This window comes from Hypanus sabinus, chromosome 3 (genome assembly GCF_030144855.1).
Source record: "Hypanus sabinus isolate sHypSab1 chromosome 3, sHypSab1.hap1, whole genome shotgun sequence".
Lineage (NCBI taxonomy): Eukaryota > Metazoa > Chordata > Chondrichthyes > Myliobatiformes > Dasyatidae > Hypanus > Hypanus sabinus.
The window spans coordinates 57540112-57563598 of NC_082708.1; the positions used below are offsets into that span (position 1 = coordinate 57540112).

General features: G+C 38.6%; 1 protein-coding gene across 2 annotated transcripts in view; it reads right to left on the minus strand.

The window, feature by feature from the left end:
- Positions 1-302: 302 nt before the first annotated feature.
- The window catches only part of LOC132391353 (transmembrane protein 182-like), a 48279-nt gene continuing 25094 nt past the window's right edge, over positions 303-23487 (minus strand). For both annotated transcript variants that reach the window (XM_059964417.1, XM_059964416.1), the window contains exons 3-5: positions 18782-18880; positions 16136-16273; positions 303-3949 (exon numbers count right to left, since the gene is read on the minus strand). In XM_059964417.1, the coding sequence (XP_059820400.1) occupies positions 3723-3949; positions 16136-16273; positions 18782-18880 (464 nt within the window). In that variant the 3' untranslated portion in view covers positions 303-3722. The remainder of the gene's footprint in view (positions 3950-16135; positions 16274-18781; positions 18881-23487) is intronic.

The following is a 23487-nucleotide window of genomic DNA, read 5'->3' on the forward strand; positions in this document are numbered from 1 at the left end:
AAGGGTATATTTAAAGTGGAGCTTGATAGGTTCTTGATTAGTAAGAACATCAAAGCTTTAAATATGCCCTTGGCTTCCACAGAGTCACCACTGTCTGACTAAAGACATTTCTTCCCATTTTGTATTGAAAGAAACATACTTCCTATTCTGAAGCTGTGTCCTTTAGCTCTTACTATTGGAAGTGAAACTGAAGTAATTGCTAAAATGCTGAACTTTTCAGTAATACATTTTGTTTTAGCATTTTCTGGATTCTTGCTGTAAGTAACTTGCCATGTGAAACTTGTTTCTAAAAATGAGTGGGAAAAGTGTGAACAAGACATCAGTTGCAAATATTTTATTGAAATAAATTCCCAGCTGTTGAAGGGAACAATTGCCTCAAATTATTTTTAATAAATAACAAAGAAAAGCAAACACAGCAACAGGGCACAAATCTGACTTACACATTATATTATGTAAACAGTTCAAAGAAATTCAATACAATAATTGGTTAATACTCCTGTTGAAAAATATTTAAAGGAAAATTAAACATAAAGTATCAAACAAATAGGTTAGGTAAGTGTGCATATTACGGAAAGATATCCTTTAAATATTTTGTCTAAGTTTCTTGGTGATTATGACAGGTAAAGACATACATCAATTTAATTGAATAAAGAAAATGAGAATTATGCTTCTGTAAAAAATGTAATAATATTGCTATCTGTTTTGCTTAACAATGATTCACAGATCTATCCCAAGCCTATATATCAAAATATCATATCAAATCATATCATATCAAAACAGCTGGACAGATTTTCTGAAACAAGAGAAAATCTGCAGATTCTAGAAATCCAAGCAACACACACAAAATGCTGGAGGAACTCAGCAGGCCAGGCAGCACCTACGGACATATTTTCTGAGATGAAGGGGAGAGCTACAATTGTTATTTTTCACATTGCACTTAATATGAATTTACCCAACTTGCTTTCAAGAGAAATTGGATGATTTAAAATGTTGATACTAGTATTGTAACTTTGCAGAAGAAACTTATTCCCTGTGTAAAAACAACTTAACTAATTATACTGAAAACAGGTTATCTAACGTGTGAATGTCCCATTTTACCAGGTAACCAGTCAACCAGCTGTAACATTGGATATTTTTCTCTGGCAGTATATGTTGACACAATTGCCTAATATTATGTGAAATAACAGAACATTTTCAAACTTCTCCATGATTACAACAATATAACAAGGAATTTCCTTGGAACTTCTCCTGGTCAATATATCCATCACAGGAATATCAGTGGAGATCACACTTATATGTGGAGATGAGATTTCTGCCAATCTCTACCAAATTTACAGAGCTGAGCAGATCATCCCCAAAGGAAATTCATGTCTGCTTTGCCAGGGTTAATTATATCACAAGCAAAAACACTTCCTCTGTATGATGCCATTTTGTCATTTGCTCACATAAGCTAGCAAAGCAACCAGAAATGGTTCTGGTTGTCAATCTTAGTATCTTAGAAGAAAATAAATTCTTCAATAGCAAAATAAATGGCCACTGATCAAAAATGAAGTTGAGCGATTTCAGATTAGTTCAAAGAATACTAATAAAGAAGCAACATATTCCCATTATTGTGAAGTCAATATGAGAGCCGGCTATTTGATTTACTGTATGCATGCAGTTCTTAAAGTCCATGCCAAGAACATGGCCAGTTTGCACTTGTCACTTGAATCTTTCATAGGAGACATTTTTGAATTAATAAAACAAATTATACTTGATTCCAAATAGTGAGCTATGGGAGCTCAATATTCTCTTAAACCATTATGAAAATGTGATGCTTGGATTGTCTGCAGAGTGAACTACAGTAATGGTTAGCATCTACAGTTTTGTTCTCCCAATGGAATATTCTAACTGTGCCCCATACAGAAATCTATATCATATGTACCGTGATGGCTGTCACTCACATTATTACCATTCCTGCCCCAGACTAAATCAAAAAATGCATAAACAATAATATAAGCTCAAAGGATAAAATATCTCTAAAGAAATATTGTTAAGATCACATCACTTTTAAATATGGGGCAAATTAAACTACAGGAGCACTAAGACACCTGTAATATTGTAGACATTAAGACATTTTGCAGAAATTAATAGCAGGGACAAATTCTCTTTTACAAACAAGTTCAATATGTTGTATCAATGAATGATTTGAATATAACTCATTGTAAGTGAAACAAATGTTTGCCATCAAGGCTTAGCAACATGGCAGATGCTTGAAAATGCTTCAGTTCACATTGCTTAACATTGAATTAACCCTACTGTCAGAGCTAGGAAGTCTTAGAGAGAACATATAGTTTATGGTAAGTGAATGGAATTCTAAGCTTATTAGGATGAAGTGGATTCTTCTCAAACATCACCATCACTAATGAATAGGTACTTTTCAAAGTGGTGCAAGCAGGAACTATTAGATACTGGACATTTTATCTAAGATTATTGGCATGCCTCTTTCTCAGTTTCTATAAAAAGTATTTTAAACATTCCTTGTGTTGGTCATTCAACCAAATAGGATGAATTATGACATGTTGATCATTTAGCCAATCAGGATGAATTAAAATAACCAACTGAGTGAGCCTCCAACACTATCTACAATCACTGAAATAGTGTTGTAGAAGGTATTATCAGTGTATGTAAGGTAAAGTGGGGTCATGCATTAAGTACACACATTACAGTCAAGCGCAATTCATTATTCTCCTAAAATACAAAGATCTTTACATTGCTTCATCTAAGAGCTTCTGACTAGAGAACAGTAAGTTCTTGCAATGACGGTAGTTGCCAGACAACTAAATGGAACAGAAAGCCTGCCTTCAGTCATTTTGAACACGTGTACGCAGTTATTTTTGACTGTCATCATTTGGTATAATAACTCCAGTATATAATCTGAAATTAATGTTTTTTTTGCTACCTTTAACCATCAATTTATTTAAAATTCACTATTGTGTCCTCTTGTTGGGATTGACAATTGGTTTATTCCATTGGCACCGGTTTTGAGTTGTATGTGTGGTCAATAGCTCAAAAGAAATATTTATGGAAATACTAAATGCTCAAAATTTGCAAAACAAATTTTCAATGAGTAATGTATGGGCTGAAAATGAACTTTTAGACTAGTTCATACATGGACTTCTATTGCCATGAATTTATAATATCTGGTAAATAGCATCACCAATGGATAGCTGTTTTAATATGGAAATGAAAACCATTGTTGATATCATGTTTATATTATAACTAATATCAGCAACCGAAAGGTCATCCCCAATAATTCTTACAAATTAAACCATTGCAAGAACTGCATTCAACTGTCTCGTAATATTTGCCTAATGAGAAGTCAAGAGAAAATGAATTCCTTACTATACAGGCATTAGTTAGTTATAACTTATCAAGTAAAGCAATACTGTCTCTTTCATTATTATATAGAAAGTGATTATTACTTTTCAAACTAACACTGCAAGGCTTTAAGATAGTTGATTTGATATTATTTTTAATTTTACAACAACTTCATTTTTGCAACTACTTTTAAATCAAGTCAACAGGTAAATAAACTTAAATTAAAACAAGTTTTTGGTAAATCACCAGAATGCTGTTTGATGGTACAGATAAATTAATTTTCATTTCTAATGTCAACAATTGCCACCCTCATTGTATTAAAAGCATTGAGTTATATTTTTAATGCAAAAAAAAGTTGCCTTTTAATCATAATGAACTTGAATGGCGTGACCAGCAAGGAGGAACAGCAAGCCTGCCAGCAGAGAGAAGAATATCCCAATGGGTGCGAGTATGAAGGACCATCCATACTGAATGCTCAGATCAAAATCAAAACAGAGCTGATTTCTCTGTTTTTGAATGTATTCCTGAATATCAATGACAGTTTCGATCCAGATGACGTACATAATGACGAGTATTGTGAATAGAACACCTGGAAGGAAAATAAAATAGTTTTTCTTTAATTGTTTGCTTTAAATTGTAACTCTTTTTAAATACTATTTTGTCTGTATTTACTCTGTACCATTACCAACATCAGCTTTGAGTAATTGATTACTTTTCATTCTCCGCCAGCCAGGAGCGCCAGATTCTAAATTTTGTTACATACATACAATTTATTTTAGCTTAGCTCACTATTTTGTCTTAGACACAAATAAATATTAAAAAGGAGTCAGAGTACAGGATAAAATTGAGAGAACAATCCAACATGACATTTTCTGCTGATGATTTTGAGAGAAACATGAAGGACAAAGCAGGGGCATGTTAGGGGAAATCTGAAAATTCCTGAGATGTGAACAGGAAAAAGAAGCATCATTATCATTCACAAAATTGGATGCCCATTTCAGTGTCATAGTGTTGTACACTACAGAAATGGACAATTCAACTCACCTTGTCCTAGCAGATGCTTTGGCCCATCTATATTAATCTCTTTTGTCCACATTAGAACTGTATTTTGGGAGCCAGACACAGGTCAAAGATAGGAGCTGAGAATCAACTAGGATATTCATTTTAGATCATCTCTTAGAACAGCTGTATAACATATTGGAAAAGCTAGCCTATTCCTGTTCCTATTATGTTCCTGTGAAACTAATGGCTGTTGGGAGGTGGACAGCTGGCTAAGAGATCATCGGGAAAAGACATAGAAACTGAAGAAAGGAAATGATAGCTAAAAATGGACTATTAGTAGGGATCATTTATTTTAGGGAAAATCACTATTGCTTCTAATAAATCTCTACATAAACTTTATATAAAAGGGTCAAGTGGAATGTGTGTGTGTGTGTGTGTGTCTGTGCGTGTGTGTGTGTGTGTGCATGTGTGTCTGTGTACATGTGTCTTTGTGCGTGTGTGTGTGTGCGTGTGTGTGTGTGTGCATGTGTACATGTATGTTTGCTTCCAAGGCAAGCCCAAGTAGCTCAAAAGTGACAGGAACAGCTGGCTGCAGGAGATAAGCACTTTTTATAGCAACGTTCTCATCCACAAGGTCGGCACTTACCCACATAACTTCCTGTAACACCAGTCCTCCTCCAATATCCTTAATGGAAATTTTTGGCTAAGTTCCGTCTCTCCCTGCTGTCTGGTAACCCAGTTCTGCTATTCTAGAGCCTGCAATTCCAACACTCAGCCAAGCATTAGACAAGAGGTCCTCCCCATGTTACACCAAACATTCATATCCCACAAGGCTGCATCCTTAGCCCCTTACTTTACTCTCTCTAAACTTATGACATTTTGGCCAGATTAAGCTCTAACTCCATCCACAAGTTCACAGATGACACCACTGCAGTGGGCCAGAACTCATATGATGATGAGATAGGATACAGAAAGGAGACAGAGAGCCTCCGTTAATGTCAGCAAAACAAAAGATCTGGTCATTGTCTTCAGGAAGTGAGGCAAACTTGGTCATTGACAGTCTGTCATGACCCTTCCACCTTATTGTCTGCCTGCACTGTACTTTCTCCGTAAACTTAGCAACATTCTGCTTTCTGTCAGGGTCTTTCGCTTCTACTACCTTCATGAACTTGTGTTTTGGAATTATCTCCATCTTTGCAAACCACCATCAATACTCCAGCCTCCATTTCCTCTCCAATTTCTCTGAATATATCGAATCTGTCTGAATCTATATCCATAATAGCAAATTTTTTCTTCCAGAATGAACTGTCTATATCCACCAATCGGGTTTCCACTCACCATATTATCAAAAAAGCTTTTAGCAACATTAATAATTGCATCCAGAATGACAAGAGCAAAAATGTTTTATCCTGCCTCATTCCTCCTAACTACCAACAGTGATTGATATGGTTGAACATATAATCTCAGTATTTCTCCCTGGAAAATATTTATTTAATTAAACTATTTTTTTTCTTTCTTTTCTAATCTTTTTATTAATATCAAAATAGAAAATATAACATAGTATTGCTACAGAATTATTGGGATTACATTGTTAATGGTTACATATATAAATATATAATCAGTTAATACAAGGGTAATAAACCTCCCAAAATCGTTCAAATACAAATATAGTGTACATAAAAGAAAAAAGGATTAACATATCCAAAAAGAAAAAAAAAGAAAAAAAAAATACCCCCAAAAAAACTAATCCAAACAATACTAACCAAAATCTAAGCAAAAGAAAAGAACATGGGCTGTTTGTAACATCATAAAAGAAAGAACCATTTGTGTCATCAACTCCAAACCTCTCTGCATATATTAAAACAAACAAATAGATTTGGAAAAAGGTCAAATCACATCATACAAAAGTGTTGAATAAAAGGCCTCCAAGTCTTATCAAATTTAATGGATGGATCATATATAACACTTGTTATTTTTTTAAAACACACAGTGCCACATTCTTTTGCTACTATTTTTATGAAGCAGCTTGTGATATTTAACTGCATTTAAGCTGCTATGCTAATGCAAGTTACTGGATCATTAATATTGTGCAGGGAACAGAACCCCTGATCACTCCGTATTCAACATGAGTTTGAAGGAGCAGGTGTGAGACAAGCGAGAAGGCACAAGTCAGGACTCAAAGAACCCAAAAATTTAATGTCTTGGCACCGCGAATGTTAAACCCAAATGAAACTTGTCTCTGTGGAGCAGGAACTGCAGTTAATTTCAAAATAAATGATGGTAAAGAGATGGTATGTTGCAGCCTCAGACTTGCCAGAGATCTAGACTAACCTTAAATTCCCCTGGCCATTTTCACCAAGCAAGATGGAGATATTGCTCACAGATAACACCCTCTGCTTGGTGTACTAACCTACTCGCCGCACAAACAATTTAAACAAGTCACCCCTCTCTTTTTAGCACATCTCTCATAAGGTGTGGTAGCATGTACTGTGAATAGCTAATATGATTGTGTTAATTTTCTACTGAACATGCTTAAACTAAAATTTATCCTTGCTTTCACAGACCCCTGATGCCTTGGAGCTGAACATATTTGTCACATTGAGAGGAATATCTGTGTGTTTATCTTGCAATTATTATTACTTCCTCTCATTTACAGTGCAGAAACTTTATTTGGTCTTCCATCTGGTGGCAGAACTGAGATCTCATTTGAGTTTTTGCAATTAGACCACAAGGTATTACAAATGTACCACACTGGCAAATTTCAGCAACAGTCAAACTTCTTCCTCAAGGTTTAGATGTTTTGATTTTTAGCTCTGTTTATTAGAAAGACAAATTGACATTAGCTGATTATTTTGGGATCATTTCATTAAAATGTTGTGAATGAACTAAATTTTCTCAAAACACAATTCGATTCCAGCACAATGCTTTTTTTGAATGTACTTGTTCGTTCTACAACATGTTGGAACAGCTGTGGCATTTTAAGTCTAAGTTGAAAATGGGAGTTTGACCAAGATTAAGCTGGAAAGTGGCCAAATTATTTCTTGTAATAGGATGGAGTTTCTAGTAAAGTAAGAAGGCAATGTTTTTGACATTGTACCAAAAGCGTATCTTTTCAAATTCCATTCAAAAGTAAATTTTATTATCAAAGTACATAAGTGTTACAATTTACTATCCTGAGATTAATTTCCAGAAACTCTATAGAATGGTAGCTATAACAGGATCTATGCAAGATCAACCAAAGTGCAGAAGGCAACAAACTGCAAATATAAATAAATAGCAATAACTAATGAGAACAGGAGATAATGAGATCATTATTCAATTCCCAGGGCTGAAATGGCTGCCACAAGAGGGCACAGGTTTAAGGTGCTGGGGAGTAGGTACAGAGGAGATGTCAGGATAAATTTTTTACTTAGAGAGTGGTGAGTGTGTAGAATGGGCTGCCAGCAATGGTTGTGGAGGTGGATACGATAGGGTCTTTTAAGAGGCTTTCAGATAGGTACATGGAGCTTAGTAAGATAGAGGGCTATAGGTAAGCCTAGTAATTTCTAAGGTGGGACATGTTCGGCACAACTTTGTGGGCCAAAGGGTCTGTATTGTGCTGTAGGTTTTCTATGTTTCTATAAAATGTCATTAAGTTAGAGTTGCACAGCAAAGAATAGGCCCTTTGTCCTATAACGTCCTTGCTAAACATTGTATTTATTTATCCTGGTCTCTTTTTACCCTCATTTAGTCTATGGATTTTTCTGCCGTGCTGATTCATGCTTGCCTAAGTGCTTCTTCAATGTTTCTAACATAGAACAGTGCAACACAGAAATAGGCCATTCTGCCCACAATGACTGTGCCAACCCAGCTAAAAAGCTAATCGAAAACACCCAAGCACTAATCCCTCCTACCTACACAATGTCCATATCCATCCATCTTCCTTACATCCATGGGCCTATCTAAATATCTCTAAAAAGCTTCTAATGTATTTGCCTCTACGGCCATACCAAGCAACGTATTCCAGGCATCCACCACCCTCTGAGTAAAAGACTTCCTATTCACAACTCCTTGAACCTACCCCACCCCCCCAAAACTTCGATGGTTTTAGTCATTTCATTCTGGGAAACAGATATTCCCTGTCTACTCTATCTATGCCTCTCAGAATCCTCTACACCTCTGTCAGATCGCCCCTCAGCCAGTGCCGCTCCAGAGAAAACAACTCAAGTTTATGCAGCCTCTCATGATAGCACGTGCCTTCTAAACCAGGCAGCAACCTCTTTTGCACCCTCTCCAAAGCTTCAACAACCTTCCTATAGTGGGTCGACCAGAACTGTATGCAATACTCCAGATGTGGTCTAACCAGAGTTTTAAAAAGTTGCAATGTAACCTCTGGACTTCTGAATTCAATGCCTCCATAAATAAAAGCAAGTATTCTAAAAGCCATCTTAACCACCTTATTGAACTTTGTGGCCACTTTCAAGGAGCTATGAACTTGGATTCCAAGATCGTTCTGCTCAGCAACACTGTTAAGGGTCTTGCCTTTAGCTGTGTACTGTCTCTTTACATTTGCCCTGCCAAGGTGCAACACCTCACATTTATCTGTGTTAAACTCCCTGCCATTTTTCTGCCCACATCCGCAACTGATCTATACAGCAATGTATTCTTTGCCAGTCTTCTACACCATCCACAACTCCACCAATCTTGGTATCTACTTCAAACTTTCTAACCCACCCATACATCACAAATAGGAGAGTTCCTGGCACAGTTCCCTGCAGACCACCACTTTCTACAGACCTCCAGCTCAAATAAGTCCCTTCCACCATTACCCTCTGCCTTCTATGTCCAAGCCAATTCTGAATTCACCGTGGATCCTATGCATCTCAATTTTCTGCGTAAGCCTCCCATGAGAAACTTCATCAAACACCTTACTAAAATCCAATGTTAGCAACATCCACTAACCTACCCTCATCAAGCTCTCTTATCACCCTGTCAAAAAACTCTATCCATGACCTGCCAATCACAAAGCCATGCTGGCTCTGCCTAATTAGAACATGGGCTTCCAAATATATCAAATGTATCTGAAGAATTTCTCCAACAATTTCCCTACACCTGACGTGATACTTTCTGGTTTATAAATTCCCAGGGATTTCACTTGTTCCCTTCTTAAACAGAAGTACAACATAAGCTATTTGCCAGTCCTCCAGGACCTCACCTGTGGCTAGAGAGGACACAAAGATACTGGTCAAGGCCCCAGCAGACTCATCTTCTGTGTCCTTCAATAACCTGGAGTAATGTCCATTAGGCCCTGGGGACTTATCCACCTTAACACTCATTAGGAAGCCCAATACTTCCTCCTCCTTGAACTCCAAATGCCGAAGCATATTTATACACTCAGCACTGATCTCCAGGTCTTTCATTTCCTTTTCCTTGGTAGCTACTGAATCAGAGTACTCACTAAGTACCTCACTCACATTCTCCGCATCCAAGCAAATGTCCCCCATCTTTATCCTTGGGTGGTCGCACCCTCTCCCTAGTTATCCTCTTACTCTTGACGTATGTATAGAATGCCTTGGGATTCACCTTAATCCTACTTGGCAAGAACTTTTCATGGCCCTTTGGAAATATAAAGGTAGCACATGTGGGAGGTTCACCTTCTTTCTTTCCTGGTCAGGCTGAAGTCAGGACCAGCACTGAAGGACCACTGAGATAGAGCATTGCAAGCACAGACAATCCCCCATGTCTGTTTAGTTAAGTATCAGTTTGTGGTATGCTTACTTCTTTGGTTTTATAATTCGGGAATATCTATTCAATTAAAGGGTAACTGAACGTCCAGCGGAGAGGTTCGGGTAGCTTAGATGAACACTTGTTTAGCTAGATGACCAGTTTAGTGTTCCACTGTTCATTTCTAAATAAATACTTAACATACCCATTTTTAAATCTGTGTCTCCTGTTCCACTCTTTGGATCCTCAAACCTGTTCTCCCACGTTACAATTAGCACAGTCGGCCAGATGTAGTCAGTGGGAACAGGGACGGTACCCTGGGATGCCTGTGTCTATGCTGAGTGGTACTGTAAAGTTGGGTACTCCTAGGACACTGAATGGCACTTAGTGGGCATGCAGCTCTCAGACCTATCTATAGCTTCCAACAGGGTGGTATGGTTGCTGCCATCCATACGTGGTGTCGTACATACACCTCAGTGCTCTGGATGAGCATCCTGCCTATGTTGGTTGGCGTAGTAAAAGAGACAGAATGGTTTTGGATGGTAGTTTTTCACACGTATGGTACCTCTAGGTTGTCCCGGGTAATTATACACATGGTCTTTGCGATGGAAATGTTGGCTAATGAGACAGCCATAGCTCACAAAGATACTGAGGAAACATTGACTCGGATATAGGCCAAGGTAATAGTTAATTTAATGGTTGCCTTGTAGGACTGCATGGCCTTAGATTACCTCCTCACAGAGAAAGGTAGCACTTGTGCTGTCATTGGTGAAGAATGCCATGCATACTTTCCTGATGAGTCAGGGAACATCACTCACTTGAGTCAGGGAACATCACTCACTGTCAATATTAGACAGTCGGTGAACAAAATTATGAAAGCGGAGGAGTAGTTCCATAACCTTTTTGATCCAGGGGGAAGTTGGTGGCCTTTTGGAGCACTGGAAAGTTGCTGGACTACTATAATACACTGAGTTGTAACTATTGGACTTATAATACTGGGTATTATACTTTTGTCTTGTACCTCTATTTTAATGGGACCTGTGAGGGGTTTACTAGCCTGAGGGCCAGATTGTCACAATGCCACGACTTTCAAGGAGTGAAGGGGCGTGGCTTATTTGCCAGTTGAAAACCACTTCCGTCATGCCAGTCAGTGATTGGTTGGTTTAAGTTCTATAATGCTGTTTCCCATTGGATGGCTTGTGCATATTTCCAGTTCTGGTCACATTCGGGAATATAAAGGTAGCACGTGCTGGAGGTATGCCCACTTTCTTTCCCGTCATCCACAGGGCCCAATTCAGGCTGAAGTTGTGACCACCACTGAAGGATCACTGAGAAACAGTGTTACAGGTGTAGATACCCCCCACCCCCATGGTTTGTTTAGTTAAGTATCTGTTTGTAGTATGCATACTTCTTGGGTTTTATAATTTGAGAAGATTTAACAGAGTATCCGTTCAATTAAAGGGTAACTGAATGTGCAGTGTATTGATTTTAGTTACCTTAACTAAACACCTGTTTAGCTAGACAAATGGTTTAGTGTTTCACTGTTCATTTCGAAATAAAAACTTAATGTACATGTTCTTAAATCTGTGTCTCCTGTTCCACTCATTGAATCTTTGAACCCAGGTTACACCACTTCAGGGTTCTTTTCTGATTTTGTTTATACTCCCCATGTGCTCTGTTTGATCCTAACTTCCAAAGCTGTGCATACTTTTCCTTTCTCTTCTTGACTAAATTCATCACCTCTCCAGACATCCAAAGTTCTCATCTTTCCATCCCCGTCCTTCCTTCGAACAGGAACATCCCTTTCCAGTACTCCGTGCAGTGTCCACGTGTCTGATGTGGAATTGCCAGAAAAAAAATGAGAACCTGCTTCTACCAGCTCCTTAGCCGCTCACTCCAGATTCTAAACACACTCATAGTCTCACTGAATCTTTTACTTCTCATTTCATACCTATGCCATCTTGTTGCAACATTCTACCATGAGAAAAAGATTCTTAATATCTATTCCATGATTTTACATACCTGCATCAGGTCACCTCACAGCCCCTCTTACTCCAGGGAGATCAGGCCCAGCCTATCAAATCTCTGCTTACAAGTGAAATATTTCAATTCATATAACTAATGACGAATCTCCTCTGTATCCTCTCCAAAACAATCACATCCTTTCTATATTGTGAGGGGTAGAATTGCCCACGATACTCCTTGTGTGGCCTAACCAATGGCATCCCTTTTCTGCTATCCTTTGTCACAACTCATAATGACAATTAACTTTTACGCCTTCCTTACCATTCTATCTACTTTTACCGCCACTTCCAGGGACCTATGGACTTGTACCCCAAGGTTCATCAACACTCCCTTGGGCCTACTATGCCCTTTCAAAAATGTACTATGTGACCTTTCAAAAATGTACTTGTCAGGAATAAATTCTTTAAATTCTATAAAATGATCAAAAAATTGTTAGATGGAACTGGGAGACTGAGTATTCACCACTATAAGTTAAACACTGTAAATGTGACTGGAAAAAAGGTGAATTCAGACCCTTCATCCCACTGAGTCGGGACTGAACACCAAGATCTCATTTTCATTATTTGTACATGAATCCTATGTTATTCATTCAGATTCCCATCAATTACTGATTCTATCAGTCATCTACACATCCAGAGGTGGTTTTCAGTGCACAATTAATGTAGAATTGTGACTAGTGGTGTGTACAGGAATTGGTGCTGGATCAATTGTTTTTCATCATCTATATTAATGATTTGGTAAATTGGATCAGAAAATTTGTAGATGACACCAAGACTGGGGTGTAGTGGACTGTGAAGAAGACTATCAAAGCTTACAACAGGATCTGGACCAACTGGGAAAATGGATTGATAAATGGCAGATAGTAATTAATGCAGACAAGTGTGAGGTGTTGCACTTTAAGAGCACAAACCAGAGTAGAACTTCCACAGTGAAAGCCCTGAACATAGGGACCTAAGAATACAGAACTATAATTCCTTGAAAGTGGCATCACAGGTAAATAGGGTCATAAAGAGATCTTTTGGCACATTGGACTTCATAAGTCAGGGTGTTGAGTACAGGATGTGTGATGTTATATAAGATATTGGCAAGGCCAACTTTGAAGTACAGCGTGCAGTATTGGTTACCTCAAACAGGAGAGATATCAATAATATTGAAAGCATAGAGAAAATTTACAAGGATGATGCTAGTGATATACTTTGTAACTCCAGAAACAAATTGAAAGAAAAAGACAGGAGTAGGGATACATGCCTTCTTACTTTATTTTTCCCATTCTTTCTAATGAGGCGCTCACATATAATGTGGTGGTGTAATGACGTATGCCATTTACGTACTTCTTATATATAACTAGCAATAAATTATGTAAACAAAGAATGCATAATCAAAATATATTTACAATATTACTCAAATATTATGGAAATATTAAATACACTACACTTGGCAGATAATGTCTTCCTTGAAAAGGATGGTCAATTTGCTTGGCAGGTGAGGCTTGTGGCTTTGAATCTATCTCAGGCTGTGAGGCCTCCTCCATGGTGGTTGTAGGAGTTGATTCCGGGTCTACAGAAAGTGGTTTTGACAGTGTGGAATCCCTCTTCCTCTAGCAATTGATTCTGCTCTCAACTAATTGATATATCATCTCCAGATGACATCAGACACAAACTCCACTGTTTAGGAGAATGGTCTAGTCCTGTCCTTAATCTTTCCAAGTACCCACTTTTGACCATCTCTGTAGTCCACACCAGGACTGCTTGACCAGGAGTGAAACATCAGACATCCTTGTTTGAGGAGCCCTCAATTTGTCACAGCTGCTTGGACTGCATACTCCTTCTAAAACTGGGTTTGAGGAGATGCAATGTGAGTGCAAAGAACAACGCAGGAACATAGCTGGTGAACTGTTGGTTACGGAGTGTGTTGCATTGCAATATGCAAAGAGGAAACTGGTGGGCTTCTGATTCTACTGACATTGCTCGCAGTGCATTCTTTAGACTCTGGACAAACCTATCTGCCAGGCCATTTGTAGCTGGGTGGTACGGTGCAGATGTCATATGCCTTATTCCAGGAAAACCAAACCTGTTCCTCAACAGACACTGTCAATGGCTAAGTGACCCGTCCTTGAGAAGAAGCTTCTCAACACATCAACAGTGAGCAAGACTGTAGTGGAACACTTCTAGCCACTATAGCTGTATCCATTACCACCAAGAAATATGTGTCCATGAATATCCACATGAATTCTTTGCCACGGTAAGGAGAAGTACTGCTCTTGGCATCTCCTGGAAGTGTTGGTATTCTGAACTGTGTATGGGAAGCTGCTCAAACTCTTGACCTATCCCAGGCCACCAAACCTTCTAGCTAATGCTTTCATTTTGACCATGCCTAGATAACCATCTTGTAGCTCCCTCAACACTTTATCTCTCAGCTTGGAGAGTACAATTCTCAATCCCCACATTAGGCAAACCCTGTCAATGGCCTTAACTTTTCAAGTCAAGCTTGCTGAGAGTTCATTGAAGTGGTGGGGCCTGGGACCAAGAGCAAGGAACAATCTGAGGTTTGGCCAATTTTAGCATTGGGTCTGACTGAAAAGGTGAGGGTGTCGGGGCCGGAGGTGGTGGATGGGCTAGTGTTCAGCTTGCTGACCGGCAAGATTCACTTGTCTCTGTACTGAATTTAGGCTGTGATCTGCAACGAAATGGGTTTGTGAATCTGCTGACTGGCTTCATGACTATGGACTCACTTTAGTGAATTTCAGTACTGATTGCTATTTGCTTATTTTTATTGTTTGAATGATTTTTTTGTTTTTGCAAGTTGGATGTTTAACAGTCTTTTTTTAATGGGTTATATAGGGTTTCCTTGTCTCGAGGCTGCCTGTAAGGAAATAATTCTCAAGGTTGTGTATAGTATACATACTTTGAATCTTGAACACTGCTGCAGCAACATCTAGTGCCTTTCTTAATTCACTTTCAGTTCACTATTGTCAGGGTTATGGTATGCAAATGGATCTCCAAACAACTTTAGTTGTCTCAGCCAATCACAACCACAAAATGCTGGCCCTCCTGTTTTTACGACATAGACACCCAATGAGGCTTGTTGTTTGTTGTATTTCTCTGCTAAAAATGTCATTCCTACAGATGTATCTTTCCTCCAGTATAGGCTCTTAGTTGGATATCTGCAGGCTTCATTTCGGTATCTTTGAAATGTCGTTCAAGCTCATTTTGAGGAATGACTAGGAACAGCCAAGCCAGTGCCCAATTCCATTTTAATTAATTTTCCATTCACTTCTGATGCAAGCCATATTGCCTGTCAATTGTCAGTTTTCACATTGTAAACCTTAAGGCTATGTAGCCCTATGTCACTCTCATCATTATCAGATTTTTCATCTACAGCATGCAGATTGTGTGGAAACTGAACTACACCAGATACATCATGTCCATTGGGTGAATGCAAGCAGACATTATCCCTCAGGTAGGGTGAGACTGGAACTAGTGGTCATAGGTTTAAGCAGAAAGGTGAGATATTCAGGGGGAGCCTGAGGGGCAGGACTTCAGTCGAGTGAAGGTAGGTAGAACTAGGCAGAAGACCAAGCCAGGATTAGGTGGGCTGAAGGGCCTATTTCTATGCTGTAGCACTCAATGACTCTATCAGCCTGCGTATTATGGGATGTTGGATGAAACCACAGCAGCCAGAGGAAACTCATGCTGCCACAGAGAGAACTTGTAAACTCCACACTAACTGCACTGGAGACTAAAACTGAACTCAGAGTGCTGGAAATCTAGTCAGCAGCTCCACTGCCTGTGCCACTGCACATAGCTTATTTTAACTACTTAATCAAAATTGGATGACGGAAGTAATATTTTATAATGTTTTGAGCTATTGCTGCCCCATAAATGGAAAAAAAAAGTCATTATCTAATTCAATCTAATAACATCCATGTCACATGAAATTCTTGCCACGCTACTCATTGTTAAACTTGGAGCTGAGTGAGTGTTTGCTATGTCATAATCACAAAATAGCCTGGTCCTGTAAAATATTTACAAAAGATTCCACTTACCAGCAGATAGAAATAGTCCGCCACCTGCTTTGTAGAGGTTATAATTGGAAAACGGAGCAGCACAGATGACAATGAAGCCTCCTACTATGGCAGCAATGACACCCAACAGCATGAATACAGACCAGAAACCACGGTAAACTAAAAGCACAAACAGCATGTGCATTAGTTCAACTCATAAAACGATTGAATCTTTATTTCTCTCCATAGATACTGCCTGACCTGCTGAGTAACTCCAGTATTTTGTCTATGTTGCTCTGGATATCCAGCATATGCAGAATCTCTTATGTTCCAGAATATTACAATATTTAGTGTAGTATTGTTTTATCCACAGGGTTGGAAGCATGAGAATTTCATGATACTGACTTGGTCACATTGCAGAAAGATGCACCAATGATTGCAGACATTCATGTGTAAGCAGAAAAGATGTTGACTTAATGGGCTGTTTGCTCATGGATTAAAATGTGCAGGAAAAGGGGTCCTAAGGGGCAAGTTTTTAATGAGTATTTGGAACAAACTGCCAAAGTAAGTGATAAAGCCCTACAAATAAATTAACAAAAGAAATTTCAGATGCATAAATGGATAGGGAAAGTATGGGCCACAAACAGGCAAATGGGTCTAGCGCAGGGATTTGAGTTAGTTGGCATGAATAGAAAGGCCAAAGAGTCTGTTTCCAAGCTATGACTCTCTGGATGTAGTCAAACAGAAAGCTGTTGGATTTGAACTCATTGATGCAACTTGATCATTTCCCATCACATTCCTTACTGATAGGGTAAAGTAAAGACAGTCTCAAGTTAAAGGGGAAACCAGTCAAAAATTCAACATTGAGTTGAATGGTTACATGTACATGTACTGCCAGTTGGACTCACCTCCACAACAATCTGTGACAGATATTCTCACATAGCTGTGGAGACCAACGACAAATTTCTCTCCAAATGTTTTACAATCACACATAATAATTTGATATAATAATTTTAACCAGTATTATCTACTGCAACTTATCACCAAAAATTGTTGTAAACTGAATCAAGAAGTGAAAACTAGTGTATTTTTACAAAATACCTAAGCACTTGGTTGGAGAGTTCAGTTATGAGCTTTTCCAATGGCAATGCAAAACTCGTATTTGGCCATATTGCTTTTCATTGGCATGTAATGATTTGTTTATACATAAAAAGAAATGTGAAAAGATGTCAGCAATTTTTTGACATTGAACCAAAAAATATCCGTCCATGGAAAGTATGAAACATCCCTGGGATGATCTCATAGATATAATCCCTTTTTAAATTTCAATGATACAGTAAGTGGCTCTTTTGTTTTATTAATTTAAGGGGTATGAGTAATTCTAAACAGCTTACATTTGCAACTACACTCTAATTGCTCTTGAAAATGTGACAGACAGCTCCAGGCATTGAAGGAATTCCCAAAGCATTTAGGCCCTGCAACAATGAAGGACTTTGATCTAATTCTAACGCAGGATCATGTGAGGTTTGGATGGGGATCTACAATTGTTAGAATTACCATATATCTACTACCATTAGCCTATCACAGCATCTCAAAAAGATGAGACTAAATAAATCTTGGCGAGTTAGTGAAGTACTTACTGTAGGTGGTACTGTAGTGCAGTTATAATGCACTGATGGGGGAATGAGTGTTCAGAGTACTAACAACAGTGGCAGTTAAATGTAATTCTTTGTGCCAGAATTGTTTAGTTTCCTGAATTTTATCTTTGCATGACTGAAGCCGAGTCAATATGCTTTACCTAGTTCTAGCTCATGAGGAATATAAAAGCTTTCAAACAGTTTAAAGGATGGAAACCTATAATCTAATGAGATGCTGTTGTCATGGTAACATCAGGCCATTAGTGCAATGACAATCAGTTGGAACAGATCATTTATGAGTGAAATTTTTGTTTGGTATAAAACTCCCATTAAGCATCAGTGAGAGTTGTAAAATCTTTCAGATAGATCATAAACACTATTGGGCATTATATTAATTCATGAAATGCTCCCCATTTCCCAAGGAACATGTAATAAATATTTGACCTGATTTGTGTTATATTTATTCAGGCTAAGGTTATATAATTATAAGTGAAATCCTATTTGGAGCATCTTTTCTTCTGGTTATAATGATTTGGTTGTCAACTTTAGGCTGAGAGCTTTTTGAATGTTGTTTAATATACACTTGGAAAACTAAATATATGCAAATCTTCTGTAAATGGTAGAAGGACCTAGAAGAGCCAGAAAGGGAGCACTTAGCATAAAATACTCAGATTCTGGCCTGTTATTGTTGTCACAGTATCCATGATGCAAGTTAAATTAAATTTCTTGCTTAGCCTCTCACCCTGGACGTTGATGGTGGGTGACGATAGTGCTAAAAATGTAGAATTGAGACTGGTTGCTGTTAGTCCCAATATTGGTACAAAAACAATAAAACCAATCCATGAAAAATATAAAATTTACATGAATTATCTCATCATTCTGATCTCTCTTACTTAACAACTTTTCTAGTATCAATAAACAAAAACGAGTCGCTTTGCGATTTCAACAAGCCAAATTCCTGAGTCTCTTATAACCACTGTTACATTAACATTATCCTTGAAATTTGCTAAGAAATTGCTAAAATTTAGTGTAATTGTTTGTATTTACTTACTGATTGCAGTCTCATAAACTGTGGAATTATGAGGTTCTGTTGTCAAAGGGAATGGGAGAAGGTAAGCCTGTGTACAGTATTTTGAAGGAGGTTTGTTAGCTGAGGAATAAAGAAAATACAAGAGTCTGAGTAACATCCAGTGATTATAACATCTGCCTGCCAAGGTCTCCCATCCATTGATGATAAACTGGTTTGTCTAGTTAATGATTTATAGCTTTAGAATAGAACCAATTGAGACCAGCATTGCCAGATATGTTATTTTACATAAACCATTTAAAATATTTCATTTATCCCCTGATACAATCTTATTATATTTTAATCCCACAATCTAATTTCAACGCATCATACCTGATAACATAATGACCACATTTGTTAAAGATTTTAAAGCTATGCTAGTCATTCATGTTATTAGTCAAAACTCCATTTCATTTCATTATGGAAGAGTACAAAGAGCCATCTAATGGTAGCCTTCTGTTTCTGAGATGTTGCTGTGTTGCCTCACCTGTAACTACTGTGAGAACTAATGCCTGGAGATAGAACAAAGCCAGAACATGAAATAAACCTTTATACAGTATAAACAACGTAACTACAAAAATCTCAAAACTCAACAGTGCATCTGTAAGTGCATTTATTTACATGGTTTATCCAAGAACATTCAAGACGTTGATAGGAACAATGACAAATCAGTGAAAGTCAGTCTAGGGTTGGTTGTCCACTAAGCAATAGGTGTTGGTTTTTTCCACTGCAACACCTCCCTCTTGAAGGTGATTGCCTCTAGGATTTGAGCTGAGAGTTGATTTGGATTGGAACAACTAGCTTACACTGATCACTGATCGGTCCTTGATGGTTGCAGGCTGTCACTTCCTTGTCATGATGTTGCTTGTGGCTACACTGGTGCTGGTGGTTGTCTCAGTCAGGGTAAACCGAGCCCTTCCAGGAGCAGTTGGAAGTCCAACTCTGTTTAATGATCTGCCTGGTGAACTTGTTGCAACTTCGGGAGAACATGCCACAACTGGTTGATGTGGCGACACCTGCAACATCCATCTATGGTAACTTTGTAGAACACCTTCCCTATCTGTATGACAATCTCACCTGGTATGCAGAGATGTTACTGACTGTGACACTGTCTGGACCATAATGCAGCTCTGGGCTTGAGTGACTTCACCTGTCGAACAAGGTCAGTGTGGCTGCATTTGTGCACCTGACCATCTGCTGTCTTGGATGTTGGATGCTATAGTAGCATTACATCCAGTAATGTGAATATTTTTTCTTCCCAAAAGTGCTTCAGATGGAGACTTCCCCTTGAGGCCTACAGTGCTTATAAGAAGTGTTCACCACCCCCTGGAAGTTTTCATGTTTTATTGTTTAACAACATTGAATCATAGTAGGCCTTTTCTCACACTGATCAACAGAAAAAGACTTCTGTAACAAAGTGAAAACAGATCTCTACTAAGTGATAGAAATTAGTTACAAATATAAACCATAAAATAATTGATTGCTTAAGTATTCACCCCTTTAATATGGCACAACAGATCATCACTGGTACTGCCAATTGGTTTTAAAAGTTACATAATTAGTTAAATGGAGATCTGTTTCTGGAGCCCTACATGCCATCAAGGAGTTTCAATTGATTTTAGTAAAAATACACCTGTATCTGGAAGGTCTAACAGCTGGTGAGTCAGTATCCTGGCAAAAACTACACCATGATGACAAAATATCACTCCAAGCAACTCCACAAAAAGGTTATTGAAAAGCACAAGTCAGGAAATGGATACAACAAAATTTCCAATTCATTGAATATCCCTTGCAGTACATTTAAGTCACTCATCAAGAAATGGAAAGAATATGGCACAGCTGTACACCTGCCTAGAGTAGACCATCCTCAATAACTGAGTGAGCATGCAAGAAGGGGACTAGTGAGGGAGATCGCCAAGAGACCTATGACAACTGTGGAGGAGTTACAAGCTTCAGTGGCTGAGATGGGCGAGACTGCACAAACAACAACTGTTGCCCAGGTGCTTCACCAGTCACAGCTTTATGGGAGAGTGGCAAAGAGAAAGCTACTGTTGAAAAAAACTCACATGAAATCTCAGATGGAGTTTGCCAGAAGGTATGTGGGAGACTCTGAAGTCAGCTGGAAGAAGGTTTTGTGGTCTGATTAAAGCAAAATTTATCTTTTTGGCTCTCTGATAAAATGCAATTTTTGGCATGGGCCAAATAAGGCACAACATCAAAAACAGATGACCCCTACAATGAAGCATAGTGGTGGATGAATCATGCTGTGGGAATGTTCCACAACAGCAGGCCTCGGAATGCTTGTGAAGAGAGGGAAATAAAAGCAGCAAAATACAGGGAAATTCCAGAGGAAATGCATCCTGCAAGACAACTGTGACTTGTTTTCTAGCAGGACAATGACCCCAAGCATAAAGTCAACACTATACAAGAATGGATTAAAAACAAAGTTAATATCCTGGAGAGGCCAAGTCAGAGTTCAGACCTCAATTCAAATGAGAATTTGTGGCTGGCTGGCATGAAAAGGGCTGTTCAATCACGACCCCCATACAAGAGCTTGAGCAGTTTTGTAAAGAAAAATGCAAAAAATTGCAATGTCCAGATGTGCAAAGCTGATAGAAATCTATCCACACAGACTCAAGGTTGTAATTGCTGCCAAAAGTGCATCTTCTAAATACTGACTTAGTAATTATACAATCAATTGTTTTGTATTTAATATTTTTCATAAATTTTGACCAATTTGTAGAAATTTGTTTTCACTTTGTTTGACACAAGGGAGTCTTTTCTGTTGATCAGTGTCAAAAAAGAACAAATTAAATCCACTGCAATTCAATGCTGAAGAACAATAAAACATGAAAACATCCAAGGGACATGAATACTTTTTATAGCCATTATATATGTGGTGTAAGTTGGTGAACCTTCCCCTCTTGATTTCAGAAGCAACCATTTGAAGATATTCATAAACTTCTCTACTTGGCCTTTGGACTGTGGATGGTATGGGATTCAATGGATGTGGATAATTCTGCTGTTCCAGCAGAAGGCAGCAACTGCTGTGAATGGAATTCAGTGCTATTGTCGGAAAGAAGCATGTCTGGCATCCCAAAGCAGCTGCAGATAGATCTACAGTAGCTATGGAATGGTAGCCTTTTTTTTACTTAATTTGGAATAGGCATCAACTGAGACGACATTGATACACCTGTTAATTAGGTCCATGAATGCAATATGTACTTGATTCTAAAATCTGGCAGCCTGAGGCCATGGTTATGCATTGCTTCTGCTTAGACTCTTTCTGCCATAGAGTACTGAGATTGAATATCTTCATCTATGCCCAGCCAGCGCATTCATTTGATTCGATCATTCACGTGATTTGATGCCTGAGTGATCACAGTTGAATTGCTTCACTACCACTTCTACATGGCACCCTTGTTGAGCAGGCATTGAGTGGCTCCCTCATCTGGTGCATTGCTGGGAGAATGCTGAATAATAACTGATCATAATTGACTGATGTAAGTGCTGACATCTGCTGGTGGAGGCATCCTTAAGCTAGTAGTGATGTTTTCAGAATCTGAGTAATGACCATGCTGACTTATGATGATTCCCAGATACTTGATTGAAGACATCCGGAGGCTGACTTTTTCTGTCTGAAGTTGCTATCCACGGTCTTGCAGCTTGTGGAAAATGTGGGCCGGATATTGGCAAAGTTCTGTCTGATCTGTGACCGTCACCCTGATGTCATCGAGACAAGCAGCAACATCATCAACACCTCTCAGCATGGGGTCCATGAGTCACTGGAGAACTGAAGGAGCTGCCTTTACCCCAAAAGGCAGGTGGAGGAAGGAAAACAGCCCCTCATGTGTTGTAATAATGAGAAGCTCCTGTGAATTTTCTGCCACTTCTGCCTGAAGGTAGTCTTTAGCTGTCAACTACGCAAAGTTGCAACCACCATTCAATTTTGCAAAGAGATCTATCCGCTGGTCCCGGTTAATGGGTACTGGTGTCTGTAGGGCCACACTAAGACCAGTTTAGAAATCTACACACAATCTCACTATTCTGTTGGTTTTCTTGATAATGACAGTCAGAGCTGCCCAACATGAGTAGCTGACAGCTTTGATAACACCAGCTTGTTGCAGGTCATCTAGCTCTTACTCCACAATTGGTGAGGATGAGTACGGTACTGGTCTTCTGGGACAGAAGATTGGCTTTGCATTTGGACGGAAATGGAGTTCTGCCTGTATTTTGATGCGGCAACCTAAACCTTCTTGAAACAGTACTGCATAGGAATTCCTTGCACTTGTTGTTCTACAGCCTCGCGTACATATGGTGGTATGGCCTCAATGGACATTTCTTGAACTGCCGATGTCTTTGTACAGACATCACCCAGAGGGATGCTCCAGAGCTCAAGCTTGTCCATCCAGTCAATACCAAGAGCATTCAGATCTGGCTAGTCTGTTAGGTAGCACACACCATTGACATGGTTACCATTATGTTTTGTAACTCCAGAAACTAATTGAAAGAGAAACAGAGGAGTCAGGATACTTATCTACTCAGTTTTTTTCTTTTCCTTTTTTTTAGTGAGGCACTTGCGTATGATGTGGTGATGTAATGAGATTCTGGATGCCCTTCATGTACTTTTAACTTGAAACCCAGAATAAATTTTGTAAACAAATAAAAAATGCTTAATCAAAAATATATTT